This window comes from Artibeus jamaicensis, unplaced genomic scaffold (genome assembly GCF_021234435.1).
Source record: "Artibeus jamaicensis isolate MK-2021 breed Jamaican fruit bat unplaced genomic scaffold, CSHL_Jam_final contig_384, whole genome shotgun sequence".
NCBI lineage: Eukaryota > Metazoa > Chordata > Mammalia > Chiroptera > Phyllostomidae > Artibeus > Artibeus jamaicensis.
In genome coordinates this window covers 7,177,994-7,199,566 of record NW_026521810.1, presented here as the reverse complement: position 1 = coordinate 7,199,566, position 21,573 = coordinate 7,177,994, and the positions used below count along the sequence as shown (strand labels likewise).

Sequence of the window (21,573 nt, the reverse complement as noted above, 5' to 3'; positions counted from 1 at the left end):
GGGTGCTCCCAGACTATGGATTTCAAGACTACAGTTTTCATACAGCCCTATATAGTCTAAATGCATGTTTATTAAACCCTCCTGTGGGGGAAGTCATGAGCCTGAATGTCTTCCTCACATTAGCAGTTAACTTTCAAGCAGTCAGTCATCTATCTCCTCAAAGAGTGGATAACAATGGCTACCCATCTGGTGAGGAGTTCCATGTCTCCTGACCTGTGCTGAATGATTTACCTGTACCAACTGAGTGAGCCCTCCCAACAACCCCATTAGCTAGGTGTTATTCTGAGTCCCATTTTCTGACAGGAAAACTGAGGCACAGAGAAGTTGAGTTCCTGGAGCTCTCATGTTACACTCAGGGGCCGATGGCAGCCCCAGAGCTCCTAACCACACTGGCAAAGCCCAGTGAGGGCTGAGACTGTCCCTATTTGCAGATGGGGGATGAGGCACAGAGAAACAGACTTGCTCAAGGTCACATAATAAGGGGTAGAGTGGGGACTGGAAGCCATGCTTCTGAGTTTTATTTCTACTCTGCTACAGGGTTCTTGTAATTATGAGAACAAAATTAAAAATCCAGGTTTAAAGCACAGCTCCTAGCCCTGGCTGGTGTGGCTCAGTGGATTGAGTGCCAACCTGCGAACTGAAAGGTTCCCAGTTCAATTCCCGGTCAGGGCACATGCCTGGGTTGCAAGTCAGGTCCCTAGTTGGGATCATGCAAGAGGTAACCGATCAATGTTATCTCTCACACACTGATGTTTCTCTCCCTCTTTCTCCCCGCCCCCTCTCTAAAAATAAATTTTAAAATATTAAAACAGAGCTATTAGGTTGAGGCCTGAGTCATCTTTCTCGCTGGGACCTCTTCCCTCACAGCAGTTCCTGGGGCCCAGCCCAGCCAGGATACTTTTAGTTTTCCATTCTCCTTATCCATTCTCCCCTGTTGTGCAGGCTGGGGCCCAAAGGGAGGTAGGGAAAAGGCTTTCCAGTTGAGCAGCTTGGTGTTAAGAAATGAGGAAGTCATGGCTCAGTTGGTAGGTGTGTTCTCCCATAAACTGGAAGGTCATAGGTTTGATTCCCTATCAGGGTACATTCCTAGAGCAGATTTGGTCTCTCATCTCAGGGTACATACGAGAGGCAGCCAATTAATGTTCCTGTCTTGCATTGATGTTTTCCTCTCTCTTTCTCTCTAAAATCAGCAAGCATGTCCTTAGTGAAGATAACAAAACAAAACTAAAAAATAAAAGACACTAAATAAAATGAGGAAATTCCCCAGTTTAAGGAAGAATATTGGAAGTGGAGACATGAGCACTGACATGGATCCAGGTCTTCTAAAATTATGAACCCTCCAAATTCAAATTCATGGCTAAACTACCTTTTTATCTACCATGTTGAGAATCCTCCTTCCCTTTCCTAATTCCTTGTCTTGACTCCTGTCCTGTCCTGGGGACCCTGGACTATAAACCGGCACACCCCCATTTTCAGTAGTTCTCCCCTGCAGCCTGCCTTGCTGGGGCCCTGACCAGCTGGCTTCAAATGCTACCATCTGTGTGGTCATCCTGCCACATCAGAGTGAGGTTTACATCTGCCTGCTGTGTTTCTGGAGGACTAGTAATAATCAGGCTTGCAACTAGCTGGTCCTAGTCCTGGACACTGTGTTTTGACAGAAATGGGTTGAGGGTCCAGGGGACATGTGGGCACCTTCAAATGTTGGAAAGCCTCTTTCAAGAATGAAGGAGGGCCCTGGCTGGTGTAGCTCAGTGGACTGAGCACAGGCCTGCGAACCAGAGGATCGAAGTTCGATTCCCATGCCTGCACACATGCCTGGGTTGCAGGCCAGTTCCCAGTAGGGGACGCATGAAAGGCAACCATACATTAATATTTCTCTCCCTCTCTCCTTCCCTTCCCCTCTAAAGATAAATAAAAATCTTAAAAAAAAAAAAAAAAAAAAGAATGAAGGAGGGCCTGGCCTGTGCCACTGGTTCTGAGCCTGAAGACAGCTGAGCATCTGAGGATTTGGGCCTCATCATTGCCAGGGCCAGGAAGGAGTAAGCTGGGCAAGGTTGGGGGATAAACTTGACCTCCTCTAAACTGTCTACTTTAAAAGTCAATAAAATCACCCAAGAATGTAGGGAATATGAGGAATGGTTAAAAATGATGACTCACTAGGAAGCAGAGGGGAGCTCATTAGCTACTTTCAGGTCACACAAATGTAAATATAAGGAACCCAGACACTCTTTGGGGGGCCAAATAGATGTCACCCAAAGTTCTGTGCACTTGCATTCATGAGTGTGCTCATGTTCTCCCAGAATTGTCTCCTCTTATTTTGCACACAATCCTTAGAAGCCTAGCTTTCAGAGCATGAAGAGAACTTGCATCCACACCATTGACAAGCAGCTGAGAAGGCTGTAAAAATCAGACCACAGAACCCCACAAGGAAGAGCATCTTGGGGCAGTTAGTGTAGGAACAAATAGCCTGACCACATGCATTTCAGAATAACTATAGGCTCATTGTACCTCTAGGCCATCAACAAAGAGCTATCAATTTGTTTAGGGCATTTGGCCTAAGAGATAATTCATAATACAATTTAGAATGAGTCTTTAAAGTGATTGTTTTGTTTTTTAATGTAGGTGAAAGGACACATTTAAGTTTTTTGGAAAGTTCAACTGTATGGCCCACTCATTGATAGTGGATATAGTAAGATTTTCCATAATAGTCTTGGGCTTCCTCATGCTCGCTATAGGCAGAACCCTTCCCCTCGCATGCTTTTGGTTCATCCTTCCATCCAGACCTCTACACACACCAACACCCAAACATCCCTTCTGTTTGGGGGGCAGGGAAGGCAATAGGATGGCAATACCTGAATCTGGAAGGTCAGGATCTGGTTCCAGATCGGATTCTCTGTTTGGGTCTTCACCTGTGTCTTAAGCTGGGAACATCCCAAAGCAGTGTGAGTGCCAGCCTGTCCCCTCTTCCTTCCACAGGCCTCACCTTCCACCCCTTCCAGTCTGGCCCACAGAAGGACACTGTCTGCAACCCAGAGCTAATCATGGGACTCCCTGGTCTAAAGACACTTGGACAACTTCTAAACAGCTACAACTTTAGTCTTTTGTGTACCTACCCAGGTCCAGATTCCTTAACATTTGTGCTTAAGTCAGCTTTTAATTGGACTGCATTTTAAAATAGATGTAGGGCTCTAACTTTATTATATGAGTATATATATACATAGATTGTATTAGAGAAACTCTAAAAAGCCTAACAGAAAAGTGATCAAAACCACTCTGGTGGCAGCAGCAGACATAGTGTCCCCTTCTCAAAGCATCATTTCTAAACCCAGCCTTAATCTAAGCAGTCATGTCACTAAAATCAAAGATCTGTTAGACTGGTTAAACTTTTTAATAGACACTCAGAAAAACACAGAAATATTAAAAATTTGGAGAAATTAGGTGTCATCTATCACTCAAGATCATCTCACCAGATTGGGAATACAAACCAGCCTCAGTGTGGTGGTTCTAAGGTATGTCTACCAATCCTTTGGTACGCTTTCCTTCAAAAAGTGTACACTAACCCCTTTTCCTTTATGTATAGGCTGCATTTAATAACTTCTAATAGGTAGAATATGGCAGCATTGATGGTTTATAAATTCCAAGACAAACCTATTTAACTTGAGCCCAGCATTCCCCAAGTTTGAACACAGGGTTCTTTTTTTGCACAAAATATCCATCAGCACACTGGAAAATGCTACTCTGTTCATAGTTTCACGGAATGTCAGCAACTCTCTTGCCAGAACCCTCAGTTTATGGAGGAAGAAACTGAAGTGCAGAGGGGATGTGACAGTTTCAGCAGTGTTCGTTTACAGGCATGCGTGTTGCTTCCTTCAGTCATTCACTCATCAAGCATCTGTGTCTTTTGGTTTTCAGGGGGCGTCTTCTCCATGCCTGGCACTGCACGCAGCTCTAGGAGACAGTGGTGAAGCCATGGCTTCCAGCTTCACAGAGTTCCTGGTCCAGTGGGATCACATGGCCCATGAATGGATGGACTGGGAGATGATTTCTGGGGTTCTCCCTACCAACCGGCTCTTACCCCCACACTGTTTTTTTCTAAGTGACCATTTCTCTAAGCCACATACCCTTTCTGCACTTACCTTTTCCCCAATTAGTTCCACCTCCAACACAGGACTCACTATGTGGTGCTTCTCTGTGAACAAGAAGTTAAAAGATTTCTGAGACAACCACATTTTTTTTTTTGAGGAGGAGGAAAAGGAGAGGTGACAGAACAACTTAAAACCCTCCCCCATAATGTGATTTGGTGCTTCCTGGTCAGACCCCTCCCATTTTCACTCTGACTGTGTGACCCATAATGACAGCAGGGGGCTGGCATACGAAACCTCTGTACCTGAGCATCAAAGAGAGGCCAGGGACACATGCCCATTTTAAAGAGTGTCTGTGGAGCCTCTATAAAACTACTCTTAGTGGGTTTTAAGTTCCACCCTTTCCCTCCCCCCTGAATCTTAGGTTAGTGTTCACATGGAACCACGAAGCCCCACTGGACCTGGGGTGCCACTGTGTAGAGCACCTGAGGGTCACATCCTCCCTGCCACCCGCTCACTGAGGTGAAGGTCCTCTGCGCAGTAGATGAAGAACTGTAAGTGGGCCATGTTGATGGGGACCATCGTTGACTTCAAGACCTGAATATTGTCATCAGCTCCATAGGGCATCTTTTGATCTACCTGGAAAGGCCAGAGAGCTGACAGGGTCAGAATCATGGGAGGTCACAGCCAAGGCCACTGAGGGGAAATGAGTGGACAGCCCTGAAGTGACACAGTAGACAAGTGAAAGCATGTGAAGATCAATGGCCACTTAGAAGGCTCAGGGGTGCCCTACAGAAGCAGCCAAGGTAGGAAATGTTACTGGGATGTGGGGGGTAGCCTCACCGGTGCCTGATCTCCCACACCAAGGGCACAGATGGTGACCTTCAGGTAACCTCTCACACTGCTGCTGGGTTTATTCGGCTGGCAGAGGCCTAACCATTTCCTTAGTAGTGTGTGACCTGGAGAGGCAGAGGGCCCATGGGGGTCCGGCTTCCAGTCTCCCCTGAAACCAGTCTTTGTCTGTGTGGGAGAGGGATGTGAAAACATGTCTCATATATTCTGACTGCAATCCAGTAGTAGAAAAATGAGAGTCACTCTTACCATTAGGGCAAGAGAGTGCACTCACCAGGCTGCCAAATATTGCTTTTAGAAAATAGGGACCCCTCTTTCCCATCCTGGGAACCTATCGTTGTTACTGTCCTGGTATGAGAAAGACAAGAATTTCCCCCAATTTTAAGTCCCAACCTCAACCTGGGATGTACGTGGTGACCAAGTCACAGAGGAAACCTCTACAAAACTTCAATTCCCCAACATGCGCCTCAAAAATAGAAAGTCAGCCCAAGGCCGCATTAAAAGATTAGTACTTGACCCAAAGGGATGCCTTCAGTTTTGCAGAGAAAGAAGTTCTTATAAAGTAAGATAAACTACCATATAGTACAGTAAAATAGTATCAAGTACAGAAAATAATTCATACCCTTGAATACTCTCCCCCAATGTATTGAACCCACATGGGTTTTGTGATGTTTTGACACCTGGCCTGGTATCAAATTTGCTCAGAAGATACACATATTTGCAACAACTGTTTACTTACCTGGAGAATGGTATATAAAACCAATATCTGTCTGAAAAGACAAGAGTGGAATAAAGATTAGTTAGGACTTCCAGCCAAGATTTGTAATACCAGCTAAGCTGATGACAGTAGTAGCCACTTGCCTGCCCTAACTTTTTAAATCTGTGCAACAAGATAGAAGTTGGCCCAAATCTCCACCACTCTACAAAGGAAGATACTGAATTTGGGAGAAGTGCTCAACATCTTACAGATTTAGAATAGGGAGGCCTGGACTGAAAGGACACTTCACTACCACTGCCCGGCCAACATAAAACTGACTCTTTTCTCTGCCTGGGTGTGGGAAGGGCTTCTCCTGTCCTGGGGAAGAGGATGACCAAGGGAGGAATTGGCAAAGAGCCTATGAGTTTCCCCTTTGCCTTGGGAGAAGGGTTCCGACTGAGGCCAAGAGAGATGTGGTACAGGAGTGAAGTGGTAATGGGGCAAGGTCATCCTTGTAACTCACATCTGAAAGGTCCACAGAGCAGTCCCCAGATCTTCCACATCGGGGCTGCTTTGAAACCAGTTACCCTCTTGGATTAGGTAGGCAAAGATTTCTTAGATACAATAACAAAAGCACATCCATAAAAGAAAAATCTAAGAAATTGGGCTTCATGAAAATGAAAAACTTCCATTATTTGAAAGATACTATTAAGCAAATGAAAGGACAAGTTATATATTAGAAGAAAATAATTCCAAGTCATATATCTGATAAAGGACTTGTAACCAGAATATTTAAGAAAATCTCAAAAGTCAATAGTGAGCAATCAACCCAATGAAAACAAGCAAAAAATGTGAACAGGCATTTTGAACAAAGCAGATATATGACAAATAAGCACATGAAAGGATGCTCAACATCATTAGTCACCAGGAAAGTGAATAACCATGAGCTACAACTACATAATTAGAATGGCTAAAATAAAAAAGATTGATTATAGACAGTCTTCATGGAGAGCTGCTGTGGTTTTCTGCTTCAACAGTGCTTGTACGGCACCCGGCACTCAACTCCCCACCCCAGCCAGCTGCCCAGATCCAGTCCTTTCGGGGTGCCCTTGGACCACCCCAAAGTCCCCGCCATCGCTCCGGCACTGTGAAGCCTCCTGTTGTCAGCCACCATCATGACCACCTCTGACTGGCACGTGTGCCACACCTACCACCAGGACTTGGAGGCTGCCATCAACCACCAGATCAACCTGGAGCTCTACACTTCCTACGTCTACCTGTCCATTTCTTACTATTTTGACCATGATAATGTGGCTTTGCAGAACTTTGCCAAGTATTTTCTTCACCAATCTCATGTGGAAAGGGAACATGCTTGAGAAACTGATGAAGCTGCAGAACCAACGAGGTGGCCGAATCTTCCTCCAAGATATCGAGAAGCCAGAGCATGATGACTGGGAGGATGGGCTGAATGCAATGGAGTGGGCATTACACTTGGAAAAAAGTGTGTATCAGTCACTACTGGACTTGCACAAACTGGCCACTGAAAAAAACAACCCTCATTGGTGTGACTTCATTGAGACTCACTGCCTGGATGAGCAGGTGAAATCCAATGAGCTGGATGGTTGGTGACCACGTAACCAACCTGTGCAGGTTGCGGGCCCCTGGATCTGGCATGGCAGAGGATCTCTTCGACAAGCACACTCTGGGAGGCAGTACAGAGAGCCAAGCCTCAGGATGCCTTCCCACAGTTACCAGAATGACATCCTTGGTCACCAAAGCAGTATGTGCATGTTGGAGTTACCTTTATTTTTTCTATAACTTGTACCAATCACCCACTTATGTCCTTCATTTGTACCATTCTTTCAAGTAAAGTTTTGTACCCCCCCAAAAAAGTATGGACTATATCAAGTGTTGATGAGAATATGGAGCAACTAGACCTCTAATATACCTCTGATAGGAATATAAAATGATAAAAACTGTTTAGAACTTTTGGGAAAAAAGTATTAAGAATTTTCTTTAAAAGTCAAACATACATGTACCATATGAGCTAGTCATCCCACTTCTATGTATTTACTCAAGAGAAATCAAAGCATATGTCCAATTAAGATTTATGCTCAATTTTATTGCAGCTTTCCTGTAATAGGCCCAAACTGTCTAAATGTTCATCAGCAGATGAATAGATAAGCAAACTGTGGTATATCCATACAGGTGAGTACTACTCAGCAATAAAAAGGAATGAGATATTTATACATGCATCATGGATAAAACCTCAAAATAATTATGCTGAGTGAAAGCAGCCAAACAAAAAAGAGTACAAGCTGTATGATTTCATTTATATAAAGTTCTAGAAAATGCAAAGCAATCTGTAGTTACAGAAAGCATACCACTGGTTGTCTGGGGATGGGAGGAGGCAGGATAAGAGTTAGAGGGAAGAATAGAAAGGAGCACAAGGAAACTTTTGTGGGTGATGGATGTGATAAGTATGTTCATTATCTTGACTATGATGATGGTTTCAGGTGTCTATACAAATTTTAAGTGTATCAAATTATATATTTAAAATATGTGTAGTTCATTGTCTGCCAATTATACTTCAATAAAACTAGAAGAAAAACAAAACAAAACTCAGTCACCCCTAAAAAAACCCCAAAACCTTAGTCACCCCTAATGAAGCAGTAGACCTAGGCAGTGGACACCAGTAGCTGTTAATGACAGAGACAAACAGACATTCTGTGCCTCCTGCTGAAGTCATCTGACCAAGTAATTGACCCAAGTCTGATGCAGCCTCTAGATGGAAATACCTCAGCAGGGGGACCTGTGAAATGAGCCCCTGGAGATGCAGTCAGCAAAATCCAGACTAGGGGAAACTCTATAGGACAAACAAATTTGTTTAACAAATAAATTGCAAGGAAAAAAAGGGGAATGGGACCAACAGAATAGGAGAGATCTGAAAATATACTTTAACCAACCACGATGTAGGCACCTGGTTTGGATCCTGGCTTGGGCATACTTTAAAAGGAATTCACAAGACAATTAGGGGAATTTGAATATCAAGTTAGAAAGGGTTTTAATGAACTGTGATAGCCATGTTTTGTTATGCATAATAAAATATTTTAGAATATGCTGAAACATTTAAAAATAAAATGATACCATGTTTGAGATTTGCTTCAAAATAGTCCAGTGGGATTGTGGAAATGGTTGGGTGTGGATAAGAACCTGACTGACAATGAACTGGTGAAGCTGAGTGATGAGGAAGTGGGAATTTATACTCTTCTCTTTACTTCTGTGTATGTTTAAAATTTTCCAAAAAAGTAATATAACTTTAAAAAGCTCAGGTTTTCTCTGCCCTCTGTATTTTACTCAACATTTCATGTGGTTGGTCGTTGTTTGAAAATTTCTCAGTGGCCTTTGTCAGAAGCTCAACGTTTCTGACCTCCTGCCATCTACCCTCTCTAGAATCTTAATTTCTAAGCCTGCACTGCTGTTTGGTCAGATGGGGGAGGGACAGTTCATGACTGTTTATGTGCTTATTACAAGTAGTGAGAAAGTAACCTAACTTTAATTTGTCCTAAATTTACCTTTTTCCAATGGTGGAGACTTTTGTTATGGGTTGCCAGATTTAGGAAATAAAAATACAGATGCCTGCTTAAATTTGAATTGCACATAAGCAGTGACTACTTTTCAGTATATATTTGTTCCCTGCAGTATTTCTTCAGGAGCCATACAACATTTGGGACATGCTTCTATTTACAAAGTACCTGTTGTTTAAGGTTCAGATTTAATGGGACATCCTGTATTTAACCTGGCAACCACACCTTTTCCTGATCTTCCTGGATTTGGGGAATCTTCATGTAGCCCTTCATGAAGCAAGCTTTGTCTGGATTTCTCCAACAATTAGGCTGGTCTTTTTGAGTGCTCTGCTTCCATTTCCTGGAGACAGAGGCTTGAACCGTGTCTATCATATTATAAGTGCAGGGACTTCAACAAGGCATCCAGCATTTTCATGAATGTTACAAACTTTAATCCTCACAACAACCCTGTGGTTGAGTAAGTTATCGTCCTCATTTTACAGATGAGGAAGTAGAGGCTCAGAATACTTGTCTAAGTCACCCAGTGGTAGGTGGATCCAAATCTGGAACTTTCTGCATAAAAATCCAAGTCCTTTCCCCAGGACTTGTGCATGGAGCCCAGGGTGGGTGGGTTTCTATGACCAGTTCCCCAAACCTTCTCCTTTCTCCAATACTCACTTGGAATCTCCCGATCTCTGCATTGTATCTCATCATTGAGGAATTTATCACCTGCAGGGGGCGGCGGGGTGGGAATTCCAAAAAAGAGCTCAGTTATTCACAGCCCAGTTTCCCCCATCTGCACTGGAGGAACTATAAAGGCACATTCAGAATTCTCTAGGGTTTACTCCATGCTTCCTAATGGCCCATTCTGAACACCCACATAGGTTTTATCCTTTAATTCTGAGAGAAACCCTGTGAGGTTTAGGTTTTTTGTTCCATTTTCCTGATGAGAAAATTAATTAGGGAGGCCAATTCACCTGGTCAACCCAAACCAAGGGTTGCACTTGACTCTCTCATGGTCTGCTGTCCTGGTTGTTTCCTACGTGCCTGTGTTCTCACAAATGTGGGAACTCTTCGAGGGAGAGGCCCCCTGTTTCTCCTCAGCCTTGTGCTGGGCATATAGGAGGCACATAACAAACACATTCTCACCACTGTTACTGGGCTCCCTCTGGTAGGGGAATGGAACGTGCCACGTTGAGAGGACCTTAGATGGGTCCTCTGGCACATGGGAGGAGACTGCTTTGTTTGCCTCGGTGTCCTGGTCAGGGCCTGACAGTTGGCATTCTATATTTGTTTTTTTGTTTAAAAAAGTGTTTTTTTAATTTATTGATTTGAGAGAGAGAGGGAAGAAGGGGGAGAGAGAGAGAGAGAAACATCAATTTATTGTTTCACTTATTGATGCATTCATTGTTTGATTCTTATATGTGCCCTGACCGGGAATCGAACAAGCAATCTTGGTGCCTTGTGACAACTCTCTAACCAACTCAGCTACTTGGCTGGGGCACCATTCCACATTTGTTGAGTGAATGTATGAATGTGGGTCTGGGCTGCCAGGGAGTGAAGAAGGTGGTGGAGATGCTGCCTTGGGGTCAGAAAGACCATATGAAGTGACTCTGGCTCTACGGGTGAGGCTGGGGGAAAAACTAACGTGCTTCTCAGACTTGAGGTGGGACAAGAGAGTGCACCTATCTTGTCTAGTTCTTCACCTGGATTAAGATGGTATCATCGAAGAACTTCGCAGGAACCTCGTGGAAATTCTGGAAGAAGATCTGAAGGATAGGATAGGGGTGGGAGTAGACAATGTTTCTTCCACCATTTGGCCCAGCAACTCAACAAACCCGAAGGCTCAGAGTGGTGGGCTTCTTTCCATCATTTGCCCATTTCAGTAACTCTCAGCCCTCACCCTCCTTCTCAGGAAGCAGAGGCCTGCCAGGCTCCTGAGGAGTTTTCTGCCTAGATAAAGGGCAGGGATGGGGGATTCCCAGCGAACCTGTCACGAGCAGCTCAAGACCCAGCTAACCACCCTGAGATGGAGACTGGAGCCTCTGTGTCCTTCTAGATTGCACTGCCAGTCTACGACTTGCTGCAGCCAGAACTTCCCTTCCCAAATGCAGACCTGGCTCTGTCACTCTCCTGCTTCAATCCCTCCATGGCTCTCAAGTGCCATCCATGACAGGCCCCAGTGCATTTTGCAGGCTCCCCTCCCCATGTCTACAGTTCTATCAATAATTCCTGCAAATTATCCATCCGTATTCCTGGTGCCACAGTGCTCTGCTCTATGCGGGTGCTCAATAAGTGCTTATGGAACACATGAAAACACCCTAGTCAAGAGGCAAGCTGCCTACCTACAGAAAATGCCCAGCCCAACTGGGCCACGTGGCCAAAATGCCCCATTGAGCCCTGAAGGGCACGTGCGGCTCACCTCGTTGAAGAAAGGGTTGTTTCCCATCTTGGTCCGTGTGAAGTACTGCTTGCCTCCAATTACCACCTTCACCAGTGGCTTGAGGTTGTTGCCCATGAGCTGGCGGGCTTCAAACACCTTCACTTGGACCTACCAGCAACAAAATGAGACCCCGATATTGGGGACCTGAGCTCCCCTTCTTTCACAGGGACTCTCTCTGAAAGAACCAAATAGTCGATGAGAAACATCTACTGCGCACAGATAGGAGGAGAGCCCACAGGGAGGAGGCGGGCAGGAGCTGGTCTGCCTGCCTGGAGACAAGCCTGGGGATGGCTGCAGCCTCCTTTCTTTCTGGGAACTGTCAGCTGCGCTGCTTTGCCCTTTTCATCTAGTGTGGACTTAATTTTTCTTCTTCACTGGTATGGGCTGACTACAGAATAAGAAAAAAAGTCTAATGTTCCTGTTTGTTGATTTTTATCTGTGACATTTTTAAGGAATTGAAAATTTTTAAGTTCCATGCAGTTGCATCTATAATCTGTGGTATAATCTCTGATTTGTGATTTCTTTTGCTGCTTTTATGTATATACTTTACTGAGACTCAGTAAAGGGGCTGTAACATATGAGCCTAGAATTAGAAGGTAAAAGGGAGAAGAGCAACTTGGAGCCACATAAGATCCAGGCTGGTAATCCCAGGGGAGAAGGAAATAGTGATGGAAGTGGTGAGCAGGGCATAGTCGCAGCAGCTTGCCATCTGACTATGGGTAGTAAATAGCATACAGCACTCCCAGGCCAGGCCATGGGTCCAGTCATTCTCCATGAGGCCTCCTGTGTCTCCTCAAGTCCAGAGGCCCTTCAGAGACTGACACATGAGCATCATACAAGAATGGACCAAACCATTCTAACAGCCCTCATGTCAGTGTTTTGTCCTAACCACTAAGACAGAGGAAGGGGACTGACGTTGGCACACTGACCTTCTATCCTGTGGTAAACTAACCTAGTGAAAAAGGACAGGGTGAAGAGGGAAGGTATTCCAAAGGCATCATGTACAAAGGCCTGATGGCTAGAGAGAGGCTTGAAAATGGGGACTGTGAGTGGTCCAGGATGTTGAGTGGAGATCAGCAGGGGGAATAGAGAGGGTGGCTTGGAGGGGTGAGGCTTGGGGTATCTAGGGCCTGGGAAGCCATTGTAAGGAATTTGGCCTTTGTCTGCAGACATTGGGGTGTTCTTACTTTTAAGGACATCTTCAGACAGTTGTGTGGCATGACAAGAATGACATCTCTGAAAGACCACTTTGACTGAAGAATAGACAGGAAAGAACTGGAAGCCTAGAGTTTGGAGGAACCTATCAAGGTGGCCCATGGACGTAATGGCTCAAGCCAAGGAATGGAAGTGGTGATGGAGAAGTGGGAACAGTCAGATGGCATTAAGAGCTGGCCTTGGCCAGTGGGCTGGATGCAGGGGGTAGGGTGAGGAAGAGGAGTAGTCAAGGATGACTCTGAACTTCCTGAGCAACTGGCATACTAAGGCATACAAAACCATGGCAGAAATGTTAGGTCACAGGCCAGGGATCAGAGGGAAGTTAGGGGTTCCAGAATCCACAGTGGAACTGTGAACCTTCCCAGGATCCCTCTCAAACTTCCCTCAGCATCTCCCATACAGCTAATTGAACCTTGTATGTGGCTAGCCTTGTGTTGTCAATAATCCTGTGGACTCCTGCAGGAGCCCAGGCCTTCTGCTCCGTCTCCCTGGCCCCTGCCAGGACCTGCTTGTGCACAGCCAGCAGCACCTCCTATTGCCCCACTAGAAAGTCTCTAGCTTCAGCTGTGTGCACAACTGCCCCCAGAGTGGCCCCTGGACCAGCAGGGATGCAGTGAGAACCTGTAGCCCCATCTGCAGCTCTAAGATGCTGCCATGACCTTGTGAAGAGGCGGTGATAACCTGGGAACACTGTCAGGCAAATTATATAAGCTTTCCACCTGGAAGGTCCTCACCTGAAAGTGCTGGGGCTTTGAAAACAGCTCCTTGTGTGCAACATAGCTGTGAACCATCAGTTTCTGCCTGCCTACTTCTCCTGCAGTTATGCCCAGGAGGTCTTTATCCCCTGGAGAAACATAGTCCAAGGTGAGCTCTTAGAGGCTGGGGCTCAGGACATTTTGAGGCATTTCCCCCATTTTATCATTCTATCTCTTGACTGAAAATATGGCCAAGACCTGACAGGGGTACATGTCTGCTCAGAACATTCTATGGTCCCCCCTACCCTCAGTAACCCTAGGTCCCACTCTCTACACATGTGGGCTCTTGGAAATGGCCACCCTTATCTGCCGCCCATTGGAGGTTGCATGTCTAGAGATGACAAATGGATATTTTAAGGAGACAGCCTCAACTAAGTGTCTGGAGATATGGCCTCTAGACCTTAACCTGATCACAATCCTTCTACAGCCCTCAAGGATTGGGTCTTACTAGTCCCAGAATGCCCATCCAGTTATGCTTGGGGAAAAGCAGGGGTAAGCTCCATGAAAAGATATACCTGTCTTCTCAATATCCTGGTTGGTCATGTGGGCCACATGTAGGGTAATAGTGCACTACAAGACAAAGAGAGGGGAGGGGAACCTATAAGCCAGACCATGCAATCCTTAACTAAGTCACAGCACCAGAACTGAGCCCAGACTGGTGGGTTCATGCCCAGTTCTCCTGGGTGGAATGATGCTGGCCATATTGCAGGGCCACACCATGGGGGCCCGTGCAATCTGGGATGCAGAGAGGTTGTAAACTGGTGGTTATAAACTGAGGAACTGTATAGACAGATGGACAATGGCCAGAGCATGTATGAAAATAGAACTTGGACCCACAATCTGCAGCACTCAGCCCAGAAACCAACCTACAGTAACCAGCCCAGGAAACCAGTGCATTGTAAATCAGATTTACAGGAAGTCAGACCAGCCCTAGCCACAGTCCAGAAAGCAAACAATAATGATTAGCCCCAAATGGCCAGAAGTTGATTAATAACTGCAACTTCCCTCATGTTTGTTCCCACTTACAGCTTAGGACCAACCACAGAAAGCTAAATATGCACCTTACCCAATCAGATAGGATGCCTAGCTTCTAGTGAGATCATTTACGGCTTCCCCAGGCCAGCAGCCTCACATCCATATACAGCTAAGCCTTCCCTTTTCTTTTCTTTTCTTTTTTTTTTGCTATAGCGTTTTCCCTCTCCTCTGCCTACATTTGAGTCTCTGCCAAAACCAAGTGATGGTGGCTGACTCCTTTTCTATAGCCAATTTTGAATATATAGCATTTGCTGGTTTTCATCTGGTTGGTCTTTGCTTGTTTTTACACACCTTAAAAACACCTTGCTTGTTTTTACTCACCTCCTGTGTAAAGCCTCCCACGACTCCCAAAAAGAATCATTCATTCCCTCTTGACCCCAGTGACCTAGGTCTCTTCACCCTTGTACAAGTGTGCACTTGTCAGTGTGAATGGTGCCCACTCCGATAGACTGTGGGCTTCATTTACTATAGTATCCCAGGCCAAGCATGGTTTTAGACACCCACTGAATGATCAACTAAATAGTCTAAATGGGTAGCAAGGTGGAAGTGTGGGTGAAAGGGTGGGTGGGTGGAAGGGTGGGGAAATCAGGGAGACGCTGACAGTGTGATGGCCCCCCCCATCCCCCGGGAACAGGAAGTAGTATTTCTGGGTGAGGTCACAGGGGATCTGCTGGGGCAGAGTATCCCAGTTTCTCTGGCTGTCCCCAGTCCTCCAGTCACCCTTCCTGGGGCCCAACTCACATCTGTGGGCTTCATGGAATGGTTGAGTAGGTCCAGGTCCTTCACAAAAAGGACCTCTCTTGGTTTTTTCACCAAGGGCTTCAGCAGTATTGTGGCCAGGCCAATGAACCTGAGGAGATGAGGAGCAGGTATGGTGCCTGAGCCAGAAGAAGGGGTATCTTTCTCTGTTTCAATCAGGACTTTATGTAGAGCCTGCAGGAGTTTCAGCCCTTCTGTCCAGAAAGGGGCTGAAGGAAGAACAAGGTGATGGGGAGCATCCACTGGAGGATGCAGGGCTTTTGAGTCTCCGGTAATTGGCTTTGGGGCTGCCTGGGTAGTGGGTGCCCCAATTACTGGCTCTGCTTGCTCTTTCCAGAAGCTCTGCTCCCACACTCATCCTGAATAGGAACTGTGCCAAGTTACAGCTGATTCAACCAGGGAGTGGTCACCTGACTGAAACTGGGCCAATCAGATTCTTTCATCCTAGAATTTTGATCTAGGAAACCATAGCTTCCATCTTAGTGGATGTCAGTCTCAGCTGAATGGGGCCTTGATGGGAAGCAGGGATAGGCAGAAAGAAGCAGAGCTTTGAGAGTCCTGTGGCTCCAGAAGAGATGGAACTGCTCCTGGGCTCCTAGGTTCCTGGTTCTAATTGACCGGAACTTCTAGTCTCACTACCTTTCCGCTAGTGCCTCCCACCTATCCCCCTTTTTTTCAGTAGCTGGGTGGAGTGGATTCTGGTCCTTGTGTCTGAGTTATGGATTAGAGACAAAGAGATGCAGCATTTGCTGTAGCTTTAGTCAGGGAGTCGGGCTCCTCCTGCCTCTCCCTCTCTCACCTTTCTTTCTTTATTGAGCCCAAGTCCCGAAGGATGACTTGCAGAAAAGAGTCATTCTGTAAGGGGCGGTTCCAGAGGTGCCAGATTAGGGTCTGTGGAAAAACAGAGAGATCGGTATCCTTCCTCTACCTTTCCCTTCCCACCCTTCTGGGAGATGAGGAAAGACTCAGACAATGGGCTAAGCACTGTGTTTCTTTCAACCTGTGGAACCTCCCTCAGGTCTAATTTCCTCAGCGGATGGAATAGCACTTGCTACCATTCACCAAGGTGCTGAGCACCTACCTGGGCCCCCACAGCTTGAACGGCAGTACTGTGGGCGTGTTAGTTAAGAGTTTTGGGAACCGAAGGGTGGGGCGGGGGGCATGTATGAACGGAAAGTGAGAATGGATCCTGCACAGGGAGCCCTGTCTCTGTTTCAGGTTTCTGGGGATATCAGGATGGTCAGGTTGGACAAGATGAACCATACCATGGTCCATACCCAGAGTGGAGGAGAAGGACCAGGACAGCGAAGGGCAGATGTGGCTGCTGCAGCCCTCAGGTCTTCATAACCTTGTCAGCTCAGAGGCTACTCCCAGACAAAGATGCCCAGCACTGGGAAAAGCTCGTGAGGCTCCATGTTCTCTCCCTAGACTTATGAGCATATTCTGACCCATCCTCACTATTGGGTGTCATTGCCTCTTCTAGGCTTGCCCTGGTACATTTTACCTCATTCCATGTGGGGTTATTTCCCTCCACCTCACGAGTTTTCTTCTTGACATCTGCAAAGACACCCAGGGGCTGGCACTGATGACAGGAAATATTTCAACGTCTAGCTTAAGTTGGGTAAAGAAAGGTGGGAAGCTCTGTAAAAACTCCAAGTCTATAAAAGCAGGTATTCTATGGCACTGATTCCTTCTTCTTCAGGGGGTTTCAAAATTTTTCACTTTTTACAAGGGTATCACCCCACATGACAGATAATTTTTGTGTTTATTTCCTTTTCTTCCTGAGTGTATAGTTCCCAGCCATCTTGTAGCCAGTTGGTGCCATGTGACTTGGTCTGGCCAAAGGGGCATGGGAGGGATATTCACCACTGCCAGGCCTGGCTCCTAAAATCTCCCATGAGATTCTCCATTCTCCTTCTTCCCACTCTCTAAATCCACACTCATGATCTACTGACAGGGTGGTGCCAGGGGGCTTGGTAGCCACAAGAAGCAAACAGCTTGTTTCTAAAACACTCAGGAGAGCTGCCTGACCAGCACCATCCATTCAGGGCTTGATGTAAACAAAAGATAAACTTCTATTGTGTTCTGGCACTGAGATGTAAGGGTTTATTTATTCTCAAAGCACAGATTAGTGTACCCAAAGGGACATCCCAAAACATCTATAATGAATTAAAAGCTCTTTATCTGCTAACATCCTCCTCTTACAGAAATATCTTTAAAAAAAGAACAGCCTGTGGCCCTGCAAAGAACCACTAAATTGTTGAATTACTTTGAGATCCTTCCCAAGGAAAGAGAGTGTGTGTGTGAGAGAGGAGAGACTAGTAATAAAATGGCAGGAATTGCATACTTAACTCATGTCTCTTATAAAAAGTACTTGGAAAACCTCACTTGCCTGTAGCTACCGTCTTATACTCTCCAATAACAGAGTTTACTTTTCCTTCTCTTCTTCCCCTTTGATCCCAGCTCTTTGTTATGAAGACATACTTAATCTCTTTCTTTCTCTCTCATAAACACTTTAACCCCCTTACCACCTTTCTTGGAATTTTTGCCTTATCTATACAAAATGGAGACAATAAAACTGGCCTCGTTTGCCTCATGCAATTGTTGTGAAGAGCAAAAATCATTATATTCACAAAAGTATAAATTGTTGATTATAAAATTAATTAATGTTCTTGGGCAATTACTAGAAGTTATAGAAAGAGTTGTACATATATTTATATATCTTTTAAAATCTTCACAGTCATTCTATGGAGCAGGTACATTTTTTTTTTCTTTTAACCTGAATTTGTGGCACAGCCCTAGTTCATAGAATCTTGAGATTAATAATTTAAAAAAAGTATTAATCTTCTCTTTTTCTCATAACCATGCCCTGGAAAAAATGGAGGCAGAAATGTCTCCATTTTTATAAAGAATGCAAAGAAATAATAAAAGAAATTATAGCAATAAAGATAACTTTTGAAAGACCTAAAGGTATATGCCTCAACTTTCTGTCGGACAGAGTATCTTTCACATAATAGGGCATCAATAATCTTATTTTTTTCATCAAATACATGCTGTTTCTTGGGGCGCCTCTCTTTCATCCAGGACCCTGGTGCTTACCTCTGAAGTAGGCAGACACACAGGGTCTGGGTGGGGGGGTTAGGGGTGGGTTAATCTTTGCTGACTCAACGACGAGGCGCAGCATGTCAGCGACCTTCTTCCCTCTGAAGCTTCCTTCTTAGAGCACCTTGGTCCAAGTCTTTTTCCAGGGCTCATGAGGCTAGCGGAGCTCTCAGTCTGTTGCTTAGCAATAGAAATGATGTCACAAAGGTGGGTGGTTCCTGGTTCTTAGGAGGAACCAAGAGGAATGAGAGGAAGAATAAATCAGAGTATGAAGCCTGTGGTTTGAGGTAACTAGGTCTCTAGAAACAAAACAATATAGCTGCTTCTCATTTCCTCTTTCTAAAACCAAATCCAAGTTCGGCCCCTGCCCCAGTGAAAGCCAAACTTGTGAGACAGGTGCTGGTGAGAAGAAAAGAGATTTATTCAAGTGCTGGCCACCTGAGAAGTTGGGGGACATAGGTCCTCAAAAACCCATCTTCACATCTCAGTGCAGGCAGAGGTTTTTATAAGGAAGGAGAGGGAAAGCAAAACAAAGAGATCAAGTGGAGGGGGTTGAGCCATGGCTGCTGTTGTTCAGTGGGTTGGGCATCCTCTCACAAACCAAAAGGTCACTAGTTCCATTCCTGGTCAGGGCACATGCCTGGGTTGCATGTCCCTGGTTGGGAGCATGCAAGGCAACCAATGGGTATTTCTCTTGCACTTTGATATTTCTATTCCTCTCTTTCTCCCTCCCCCCTCTATAAAAATGAATAAATAAAATCCTTTAAAAAGGGTAGGAGGAGGGGGTTGAAAAGTTCTCTATGTGCAGACCAGCACAGTCCATTCCAATAAGAACACTGAAGCTGGTCAAGCAAACTGGTCTGCTCTGCGTCATCCTGGTTTTACGTAATCCTGCTTTTACAACCAAAGGTCAGCAGATCTCTGAGCTGGGATGATGGAAGGTTGGAGTCTGTATCTTTTCAAGTTAGTTCCTAGAATTCTTACACAAACATGCTTGTGTATAAGCTACATATTAGTCAGAGCCAGCACACAGAGAAACAATGTCAAAGTAATGGTGGTGTGGGTTACAATTCCCCACTGTTACATTTCTTTTCTCCTTGCTATCCTTCTGATTTCAGACAGATATATGTTCCCTTTATACAAACAAGTTACCTGGAGTTAACTGTTACCAAAGTCATATAATTTAGATAAGAAAATAAGAGAAGTGAGGCAATCTGAGAAAAGGAAGAGGAAAAGTAAAAGATGATTTCGGTGATATTTTAGAAGAAGTCCTGCCTAATGTGTCCTAATGTCCTAATGTCCTGCCTAAAAGCAGACATTTAGGGCTTCTTTTTTCTGAAGGAAACCTAAGTTCAGATATGAGTTTCTCTTTAAGAAAAAAAATTAGCTTTTTAATTAGTAAGGTCTTATGCACTCTGGGTTTGTAAAGCTTTAAAAAGTCTCAACACCATTGCGATTTTGCTGTGACATCTTGACTGTTCTGCAGGCACATGGGCATGAGGGCAAAGTTGAGCCATTTGCTCTGTTGTCACATGAAGACTTTTTTTGCTTGAACATTATATGTTATATTTTATCCAGTAATTACTATGAAAATTAATACATGTTTAAAAGTGCATGAGTTGATGAAGCTATTTGAGCCTTTGAAGCTCTTTATAAATCTTCATTCTGCCCTTGCACTTGATTGATAATCTGGCTGGATAATATGATTGATGTAGCAGTCAGGATGGACTCCCTTGTGCTGAGTTAACAAACGAACCCAAAATCTCAGTGGCTCAAAATAATGAAGCCTTTAAAAAAATAGCAGCATTACTGAACTATAATTCAAATACCATAAATTCTGCCTTTTAAACTATGTAATTCAGGTTTTTAGTATGTTCACAAGGTTGTGCAACTATTACCACTAATTCCAGAACATTTCATTACGCTTACGAGAAACCTTGTATCCATCAGCAACCACGCCTCATTTCTCCCTTCCCATAGCCCATAGAAACCATGAATCCATTTTTTGTCTCTATAGATTCTGGACATTTCATATACATGGAATCATATAATATATGGTCTTTCTGACAGGCTTCCTTCACTTAGTGTAATATTTTCAAGCTTCATCCATGTTGTAACATATATCAGCTTCATTCCTTTTTATAGCTTAATAAATCTATTGTATAAATATACCACATTTTGTTTATCCATTTGTCAGCTGATAGACACTTAGGTTAACTTTTTGGTTATTATGAACAATGCTGCTCTGAATATTTGTATACTTGGACATATGTTTTCAATTATCTTGAGCACATACCTAAGAGTGGAATTGCTGGGACATATGGTAACTCTATGTTTAACTTTTGAGGCACTGCCAGACTGTTTTCCAAAGTGGCTGCATGATTTATAATCCAACCAAAAACAAGAAGATTTTAATTTCTCCACATACTTGTCATCAATTTTCTATCATTTATTGTTGTTATTGTTGACTTTTTGCCATTTTAGTGGGTGTGTACTTGTAAAGATTTATTTTTCATCTTACTTCCAGCCAAGATGAAGGCATAAGGTAGACTCATTTTGCCTCCTCACATAATCAGAAGAAGTGCAACAAATTTAAAAACAAAAAACAACCAGACTGAAAGAAAATCAAACTGAATGGAAGTCCAACAACCAAGGAGTTAAAGAAGGAATATTCATCCAGAAGGGCAGGTGGGGCGGAGATGGGGAGCTGGGTGGAGAGGACTCACAGCAAGGCAGTGGCTGCAGGACTGGGTGAGGCAGTGGCTGCAGGACTGGGTGGTCCCACATTCCAGTGCTGATAATCCTGGAGGAACAACTGGGGAGTGACATAGACCACGCAACCCAGGGTTCCAGTTCTGGAAATAAAGCCTCAAAGCCTCTGACTGAAAACACCTGTGGGCGTTCAGACTATAGTGGGAGAAACTCCCAGCCTCACAGGAGAGTTCTTTGGAGAGACCCACAGGGTCCTGGAACGTACACAAACCCACCCACATGAGAATCAGCACCAGAAGGGCCCAATTTGATTGTGGGTAGCAGGGGAAGTAACTGAAAACCAGTAGACAGTGGA

General features: G+C 44.7%; 1 protein-coding gene and 1 pseudogene across 1 annotated transcript in view; one reads left to right on the top strand and one right to left on the bottom strand.

Moving 5' to 3' along the window:
- The window catches only part of FER1L5 (fer-1 like family member 5), a 54,378-nt gene extending 35,790 nt beyond the window's left edge, over positions 1-18,588 (bottom strand). Inside the window, exons 1-14 of the mRNA XM_053664532.1 lie at positions 18,504-18,588; positions 16,909-16,961; positions 16,204-16,295; positions 15,387-15,495; positions 14,126-14,180; positions 13,590-13,699; positions 11,620-11,748; positions 10,904-10,966; positions 9,876-9,926; positions 5,674-5,704; positions 4,926-5,041; positions 4,601-4,721; positions 4,137-4,189; positions 2,853-2,921 (exon numbers count right to left, since the gene is read on the bottom strand). Of these exons, the coding sequence (XP_053520507.1) occupies positions 2,853-2,921; positions 4,137-4,189; positions 4,601-4,721; positions 4,926-5,041; positions 5,674-5,704; positions 9,876-9,926; positions 10,904-10,966; positions 11,620-11,748; positions 13,590-13,699; positions 14,126-14,180; positions 15,387-15,495; positions 16,204-16,295; positions 16,909-16,961; positions 18,504-18,588 (1,137 nt within the window). The remainder of the gene's footprint in view (positions 1-2,852; positions 2,922-4,136; positions 4,190-4,600; positions 4,722-4,925; positions 5,042-5,673; positions 5,705-9,875; positions 9,927-10,903; positions 10,967-11,619; positions 11,749-13,589; positions 13,700-14,125; positions 14,181-15,386; positions 15,496-16,203; positions 16,296-16,908; positions 16,962-18,503) is intronic.
- LOC119064533 (ferritin heavy chain-like) lies at positions 5,938-8,057 on the top strand (annotated as a pseudogene).
- Positions 18,589-21,573: the final 2,985 nt, after the last annotated feature.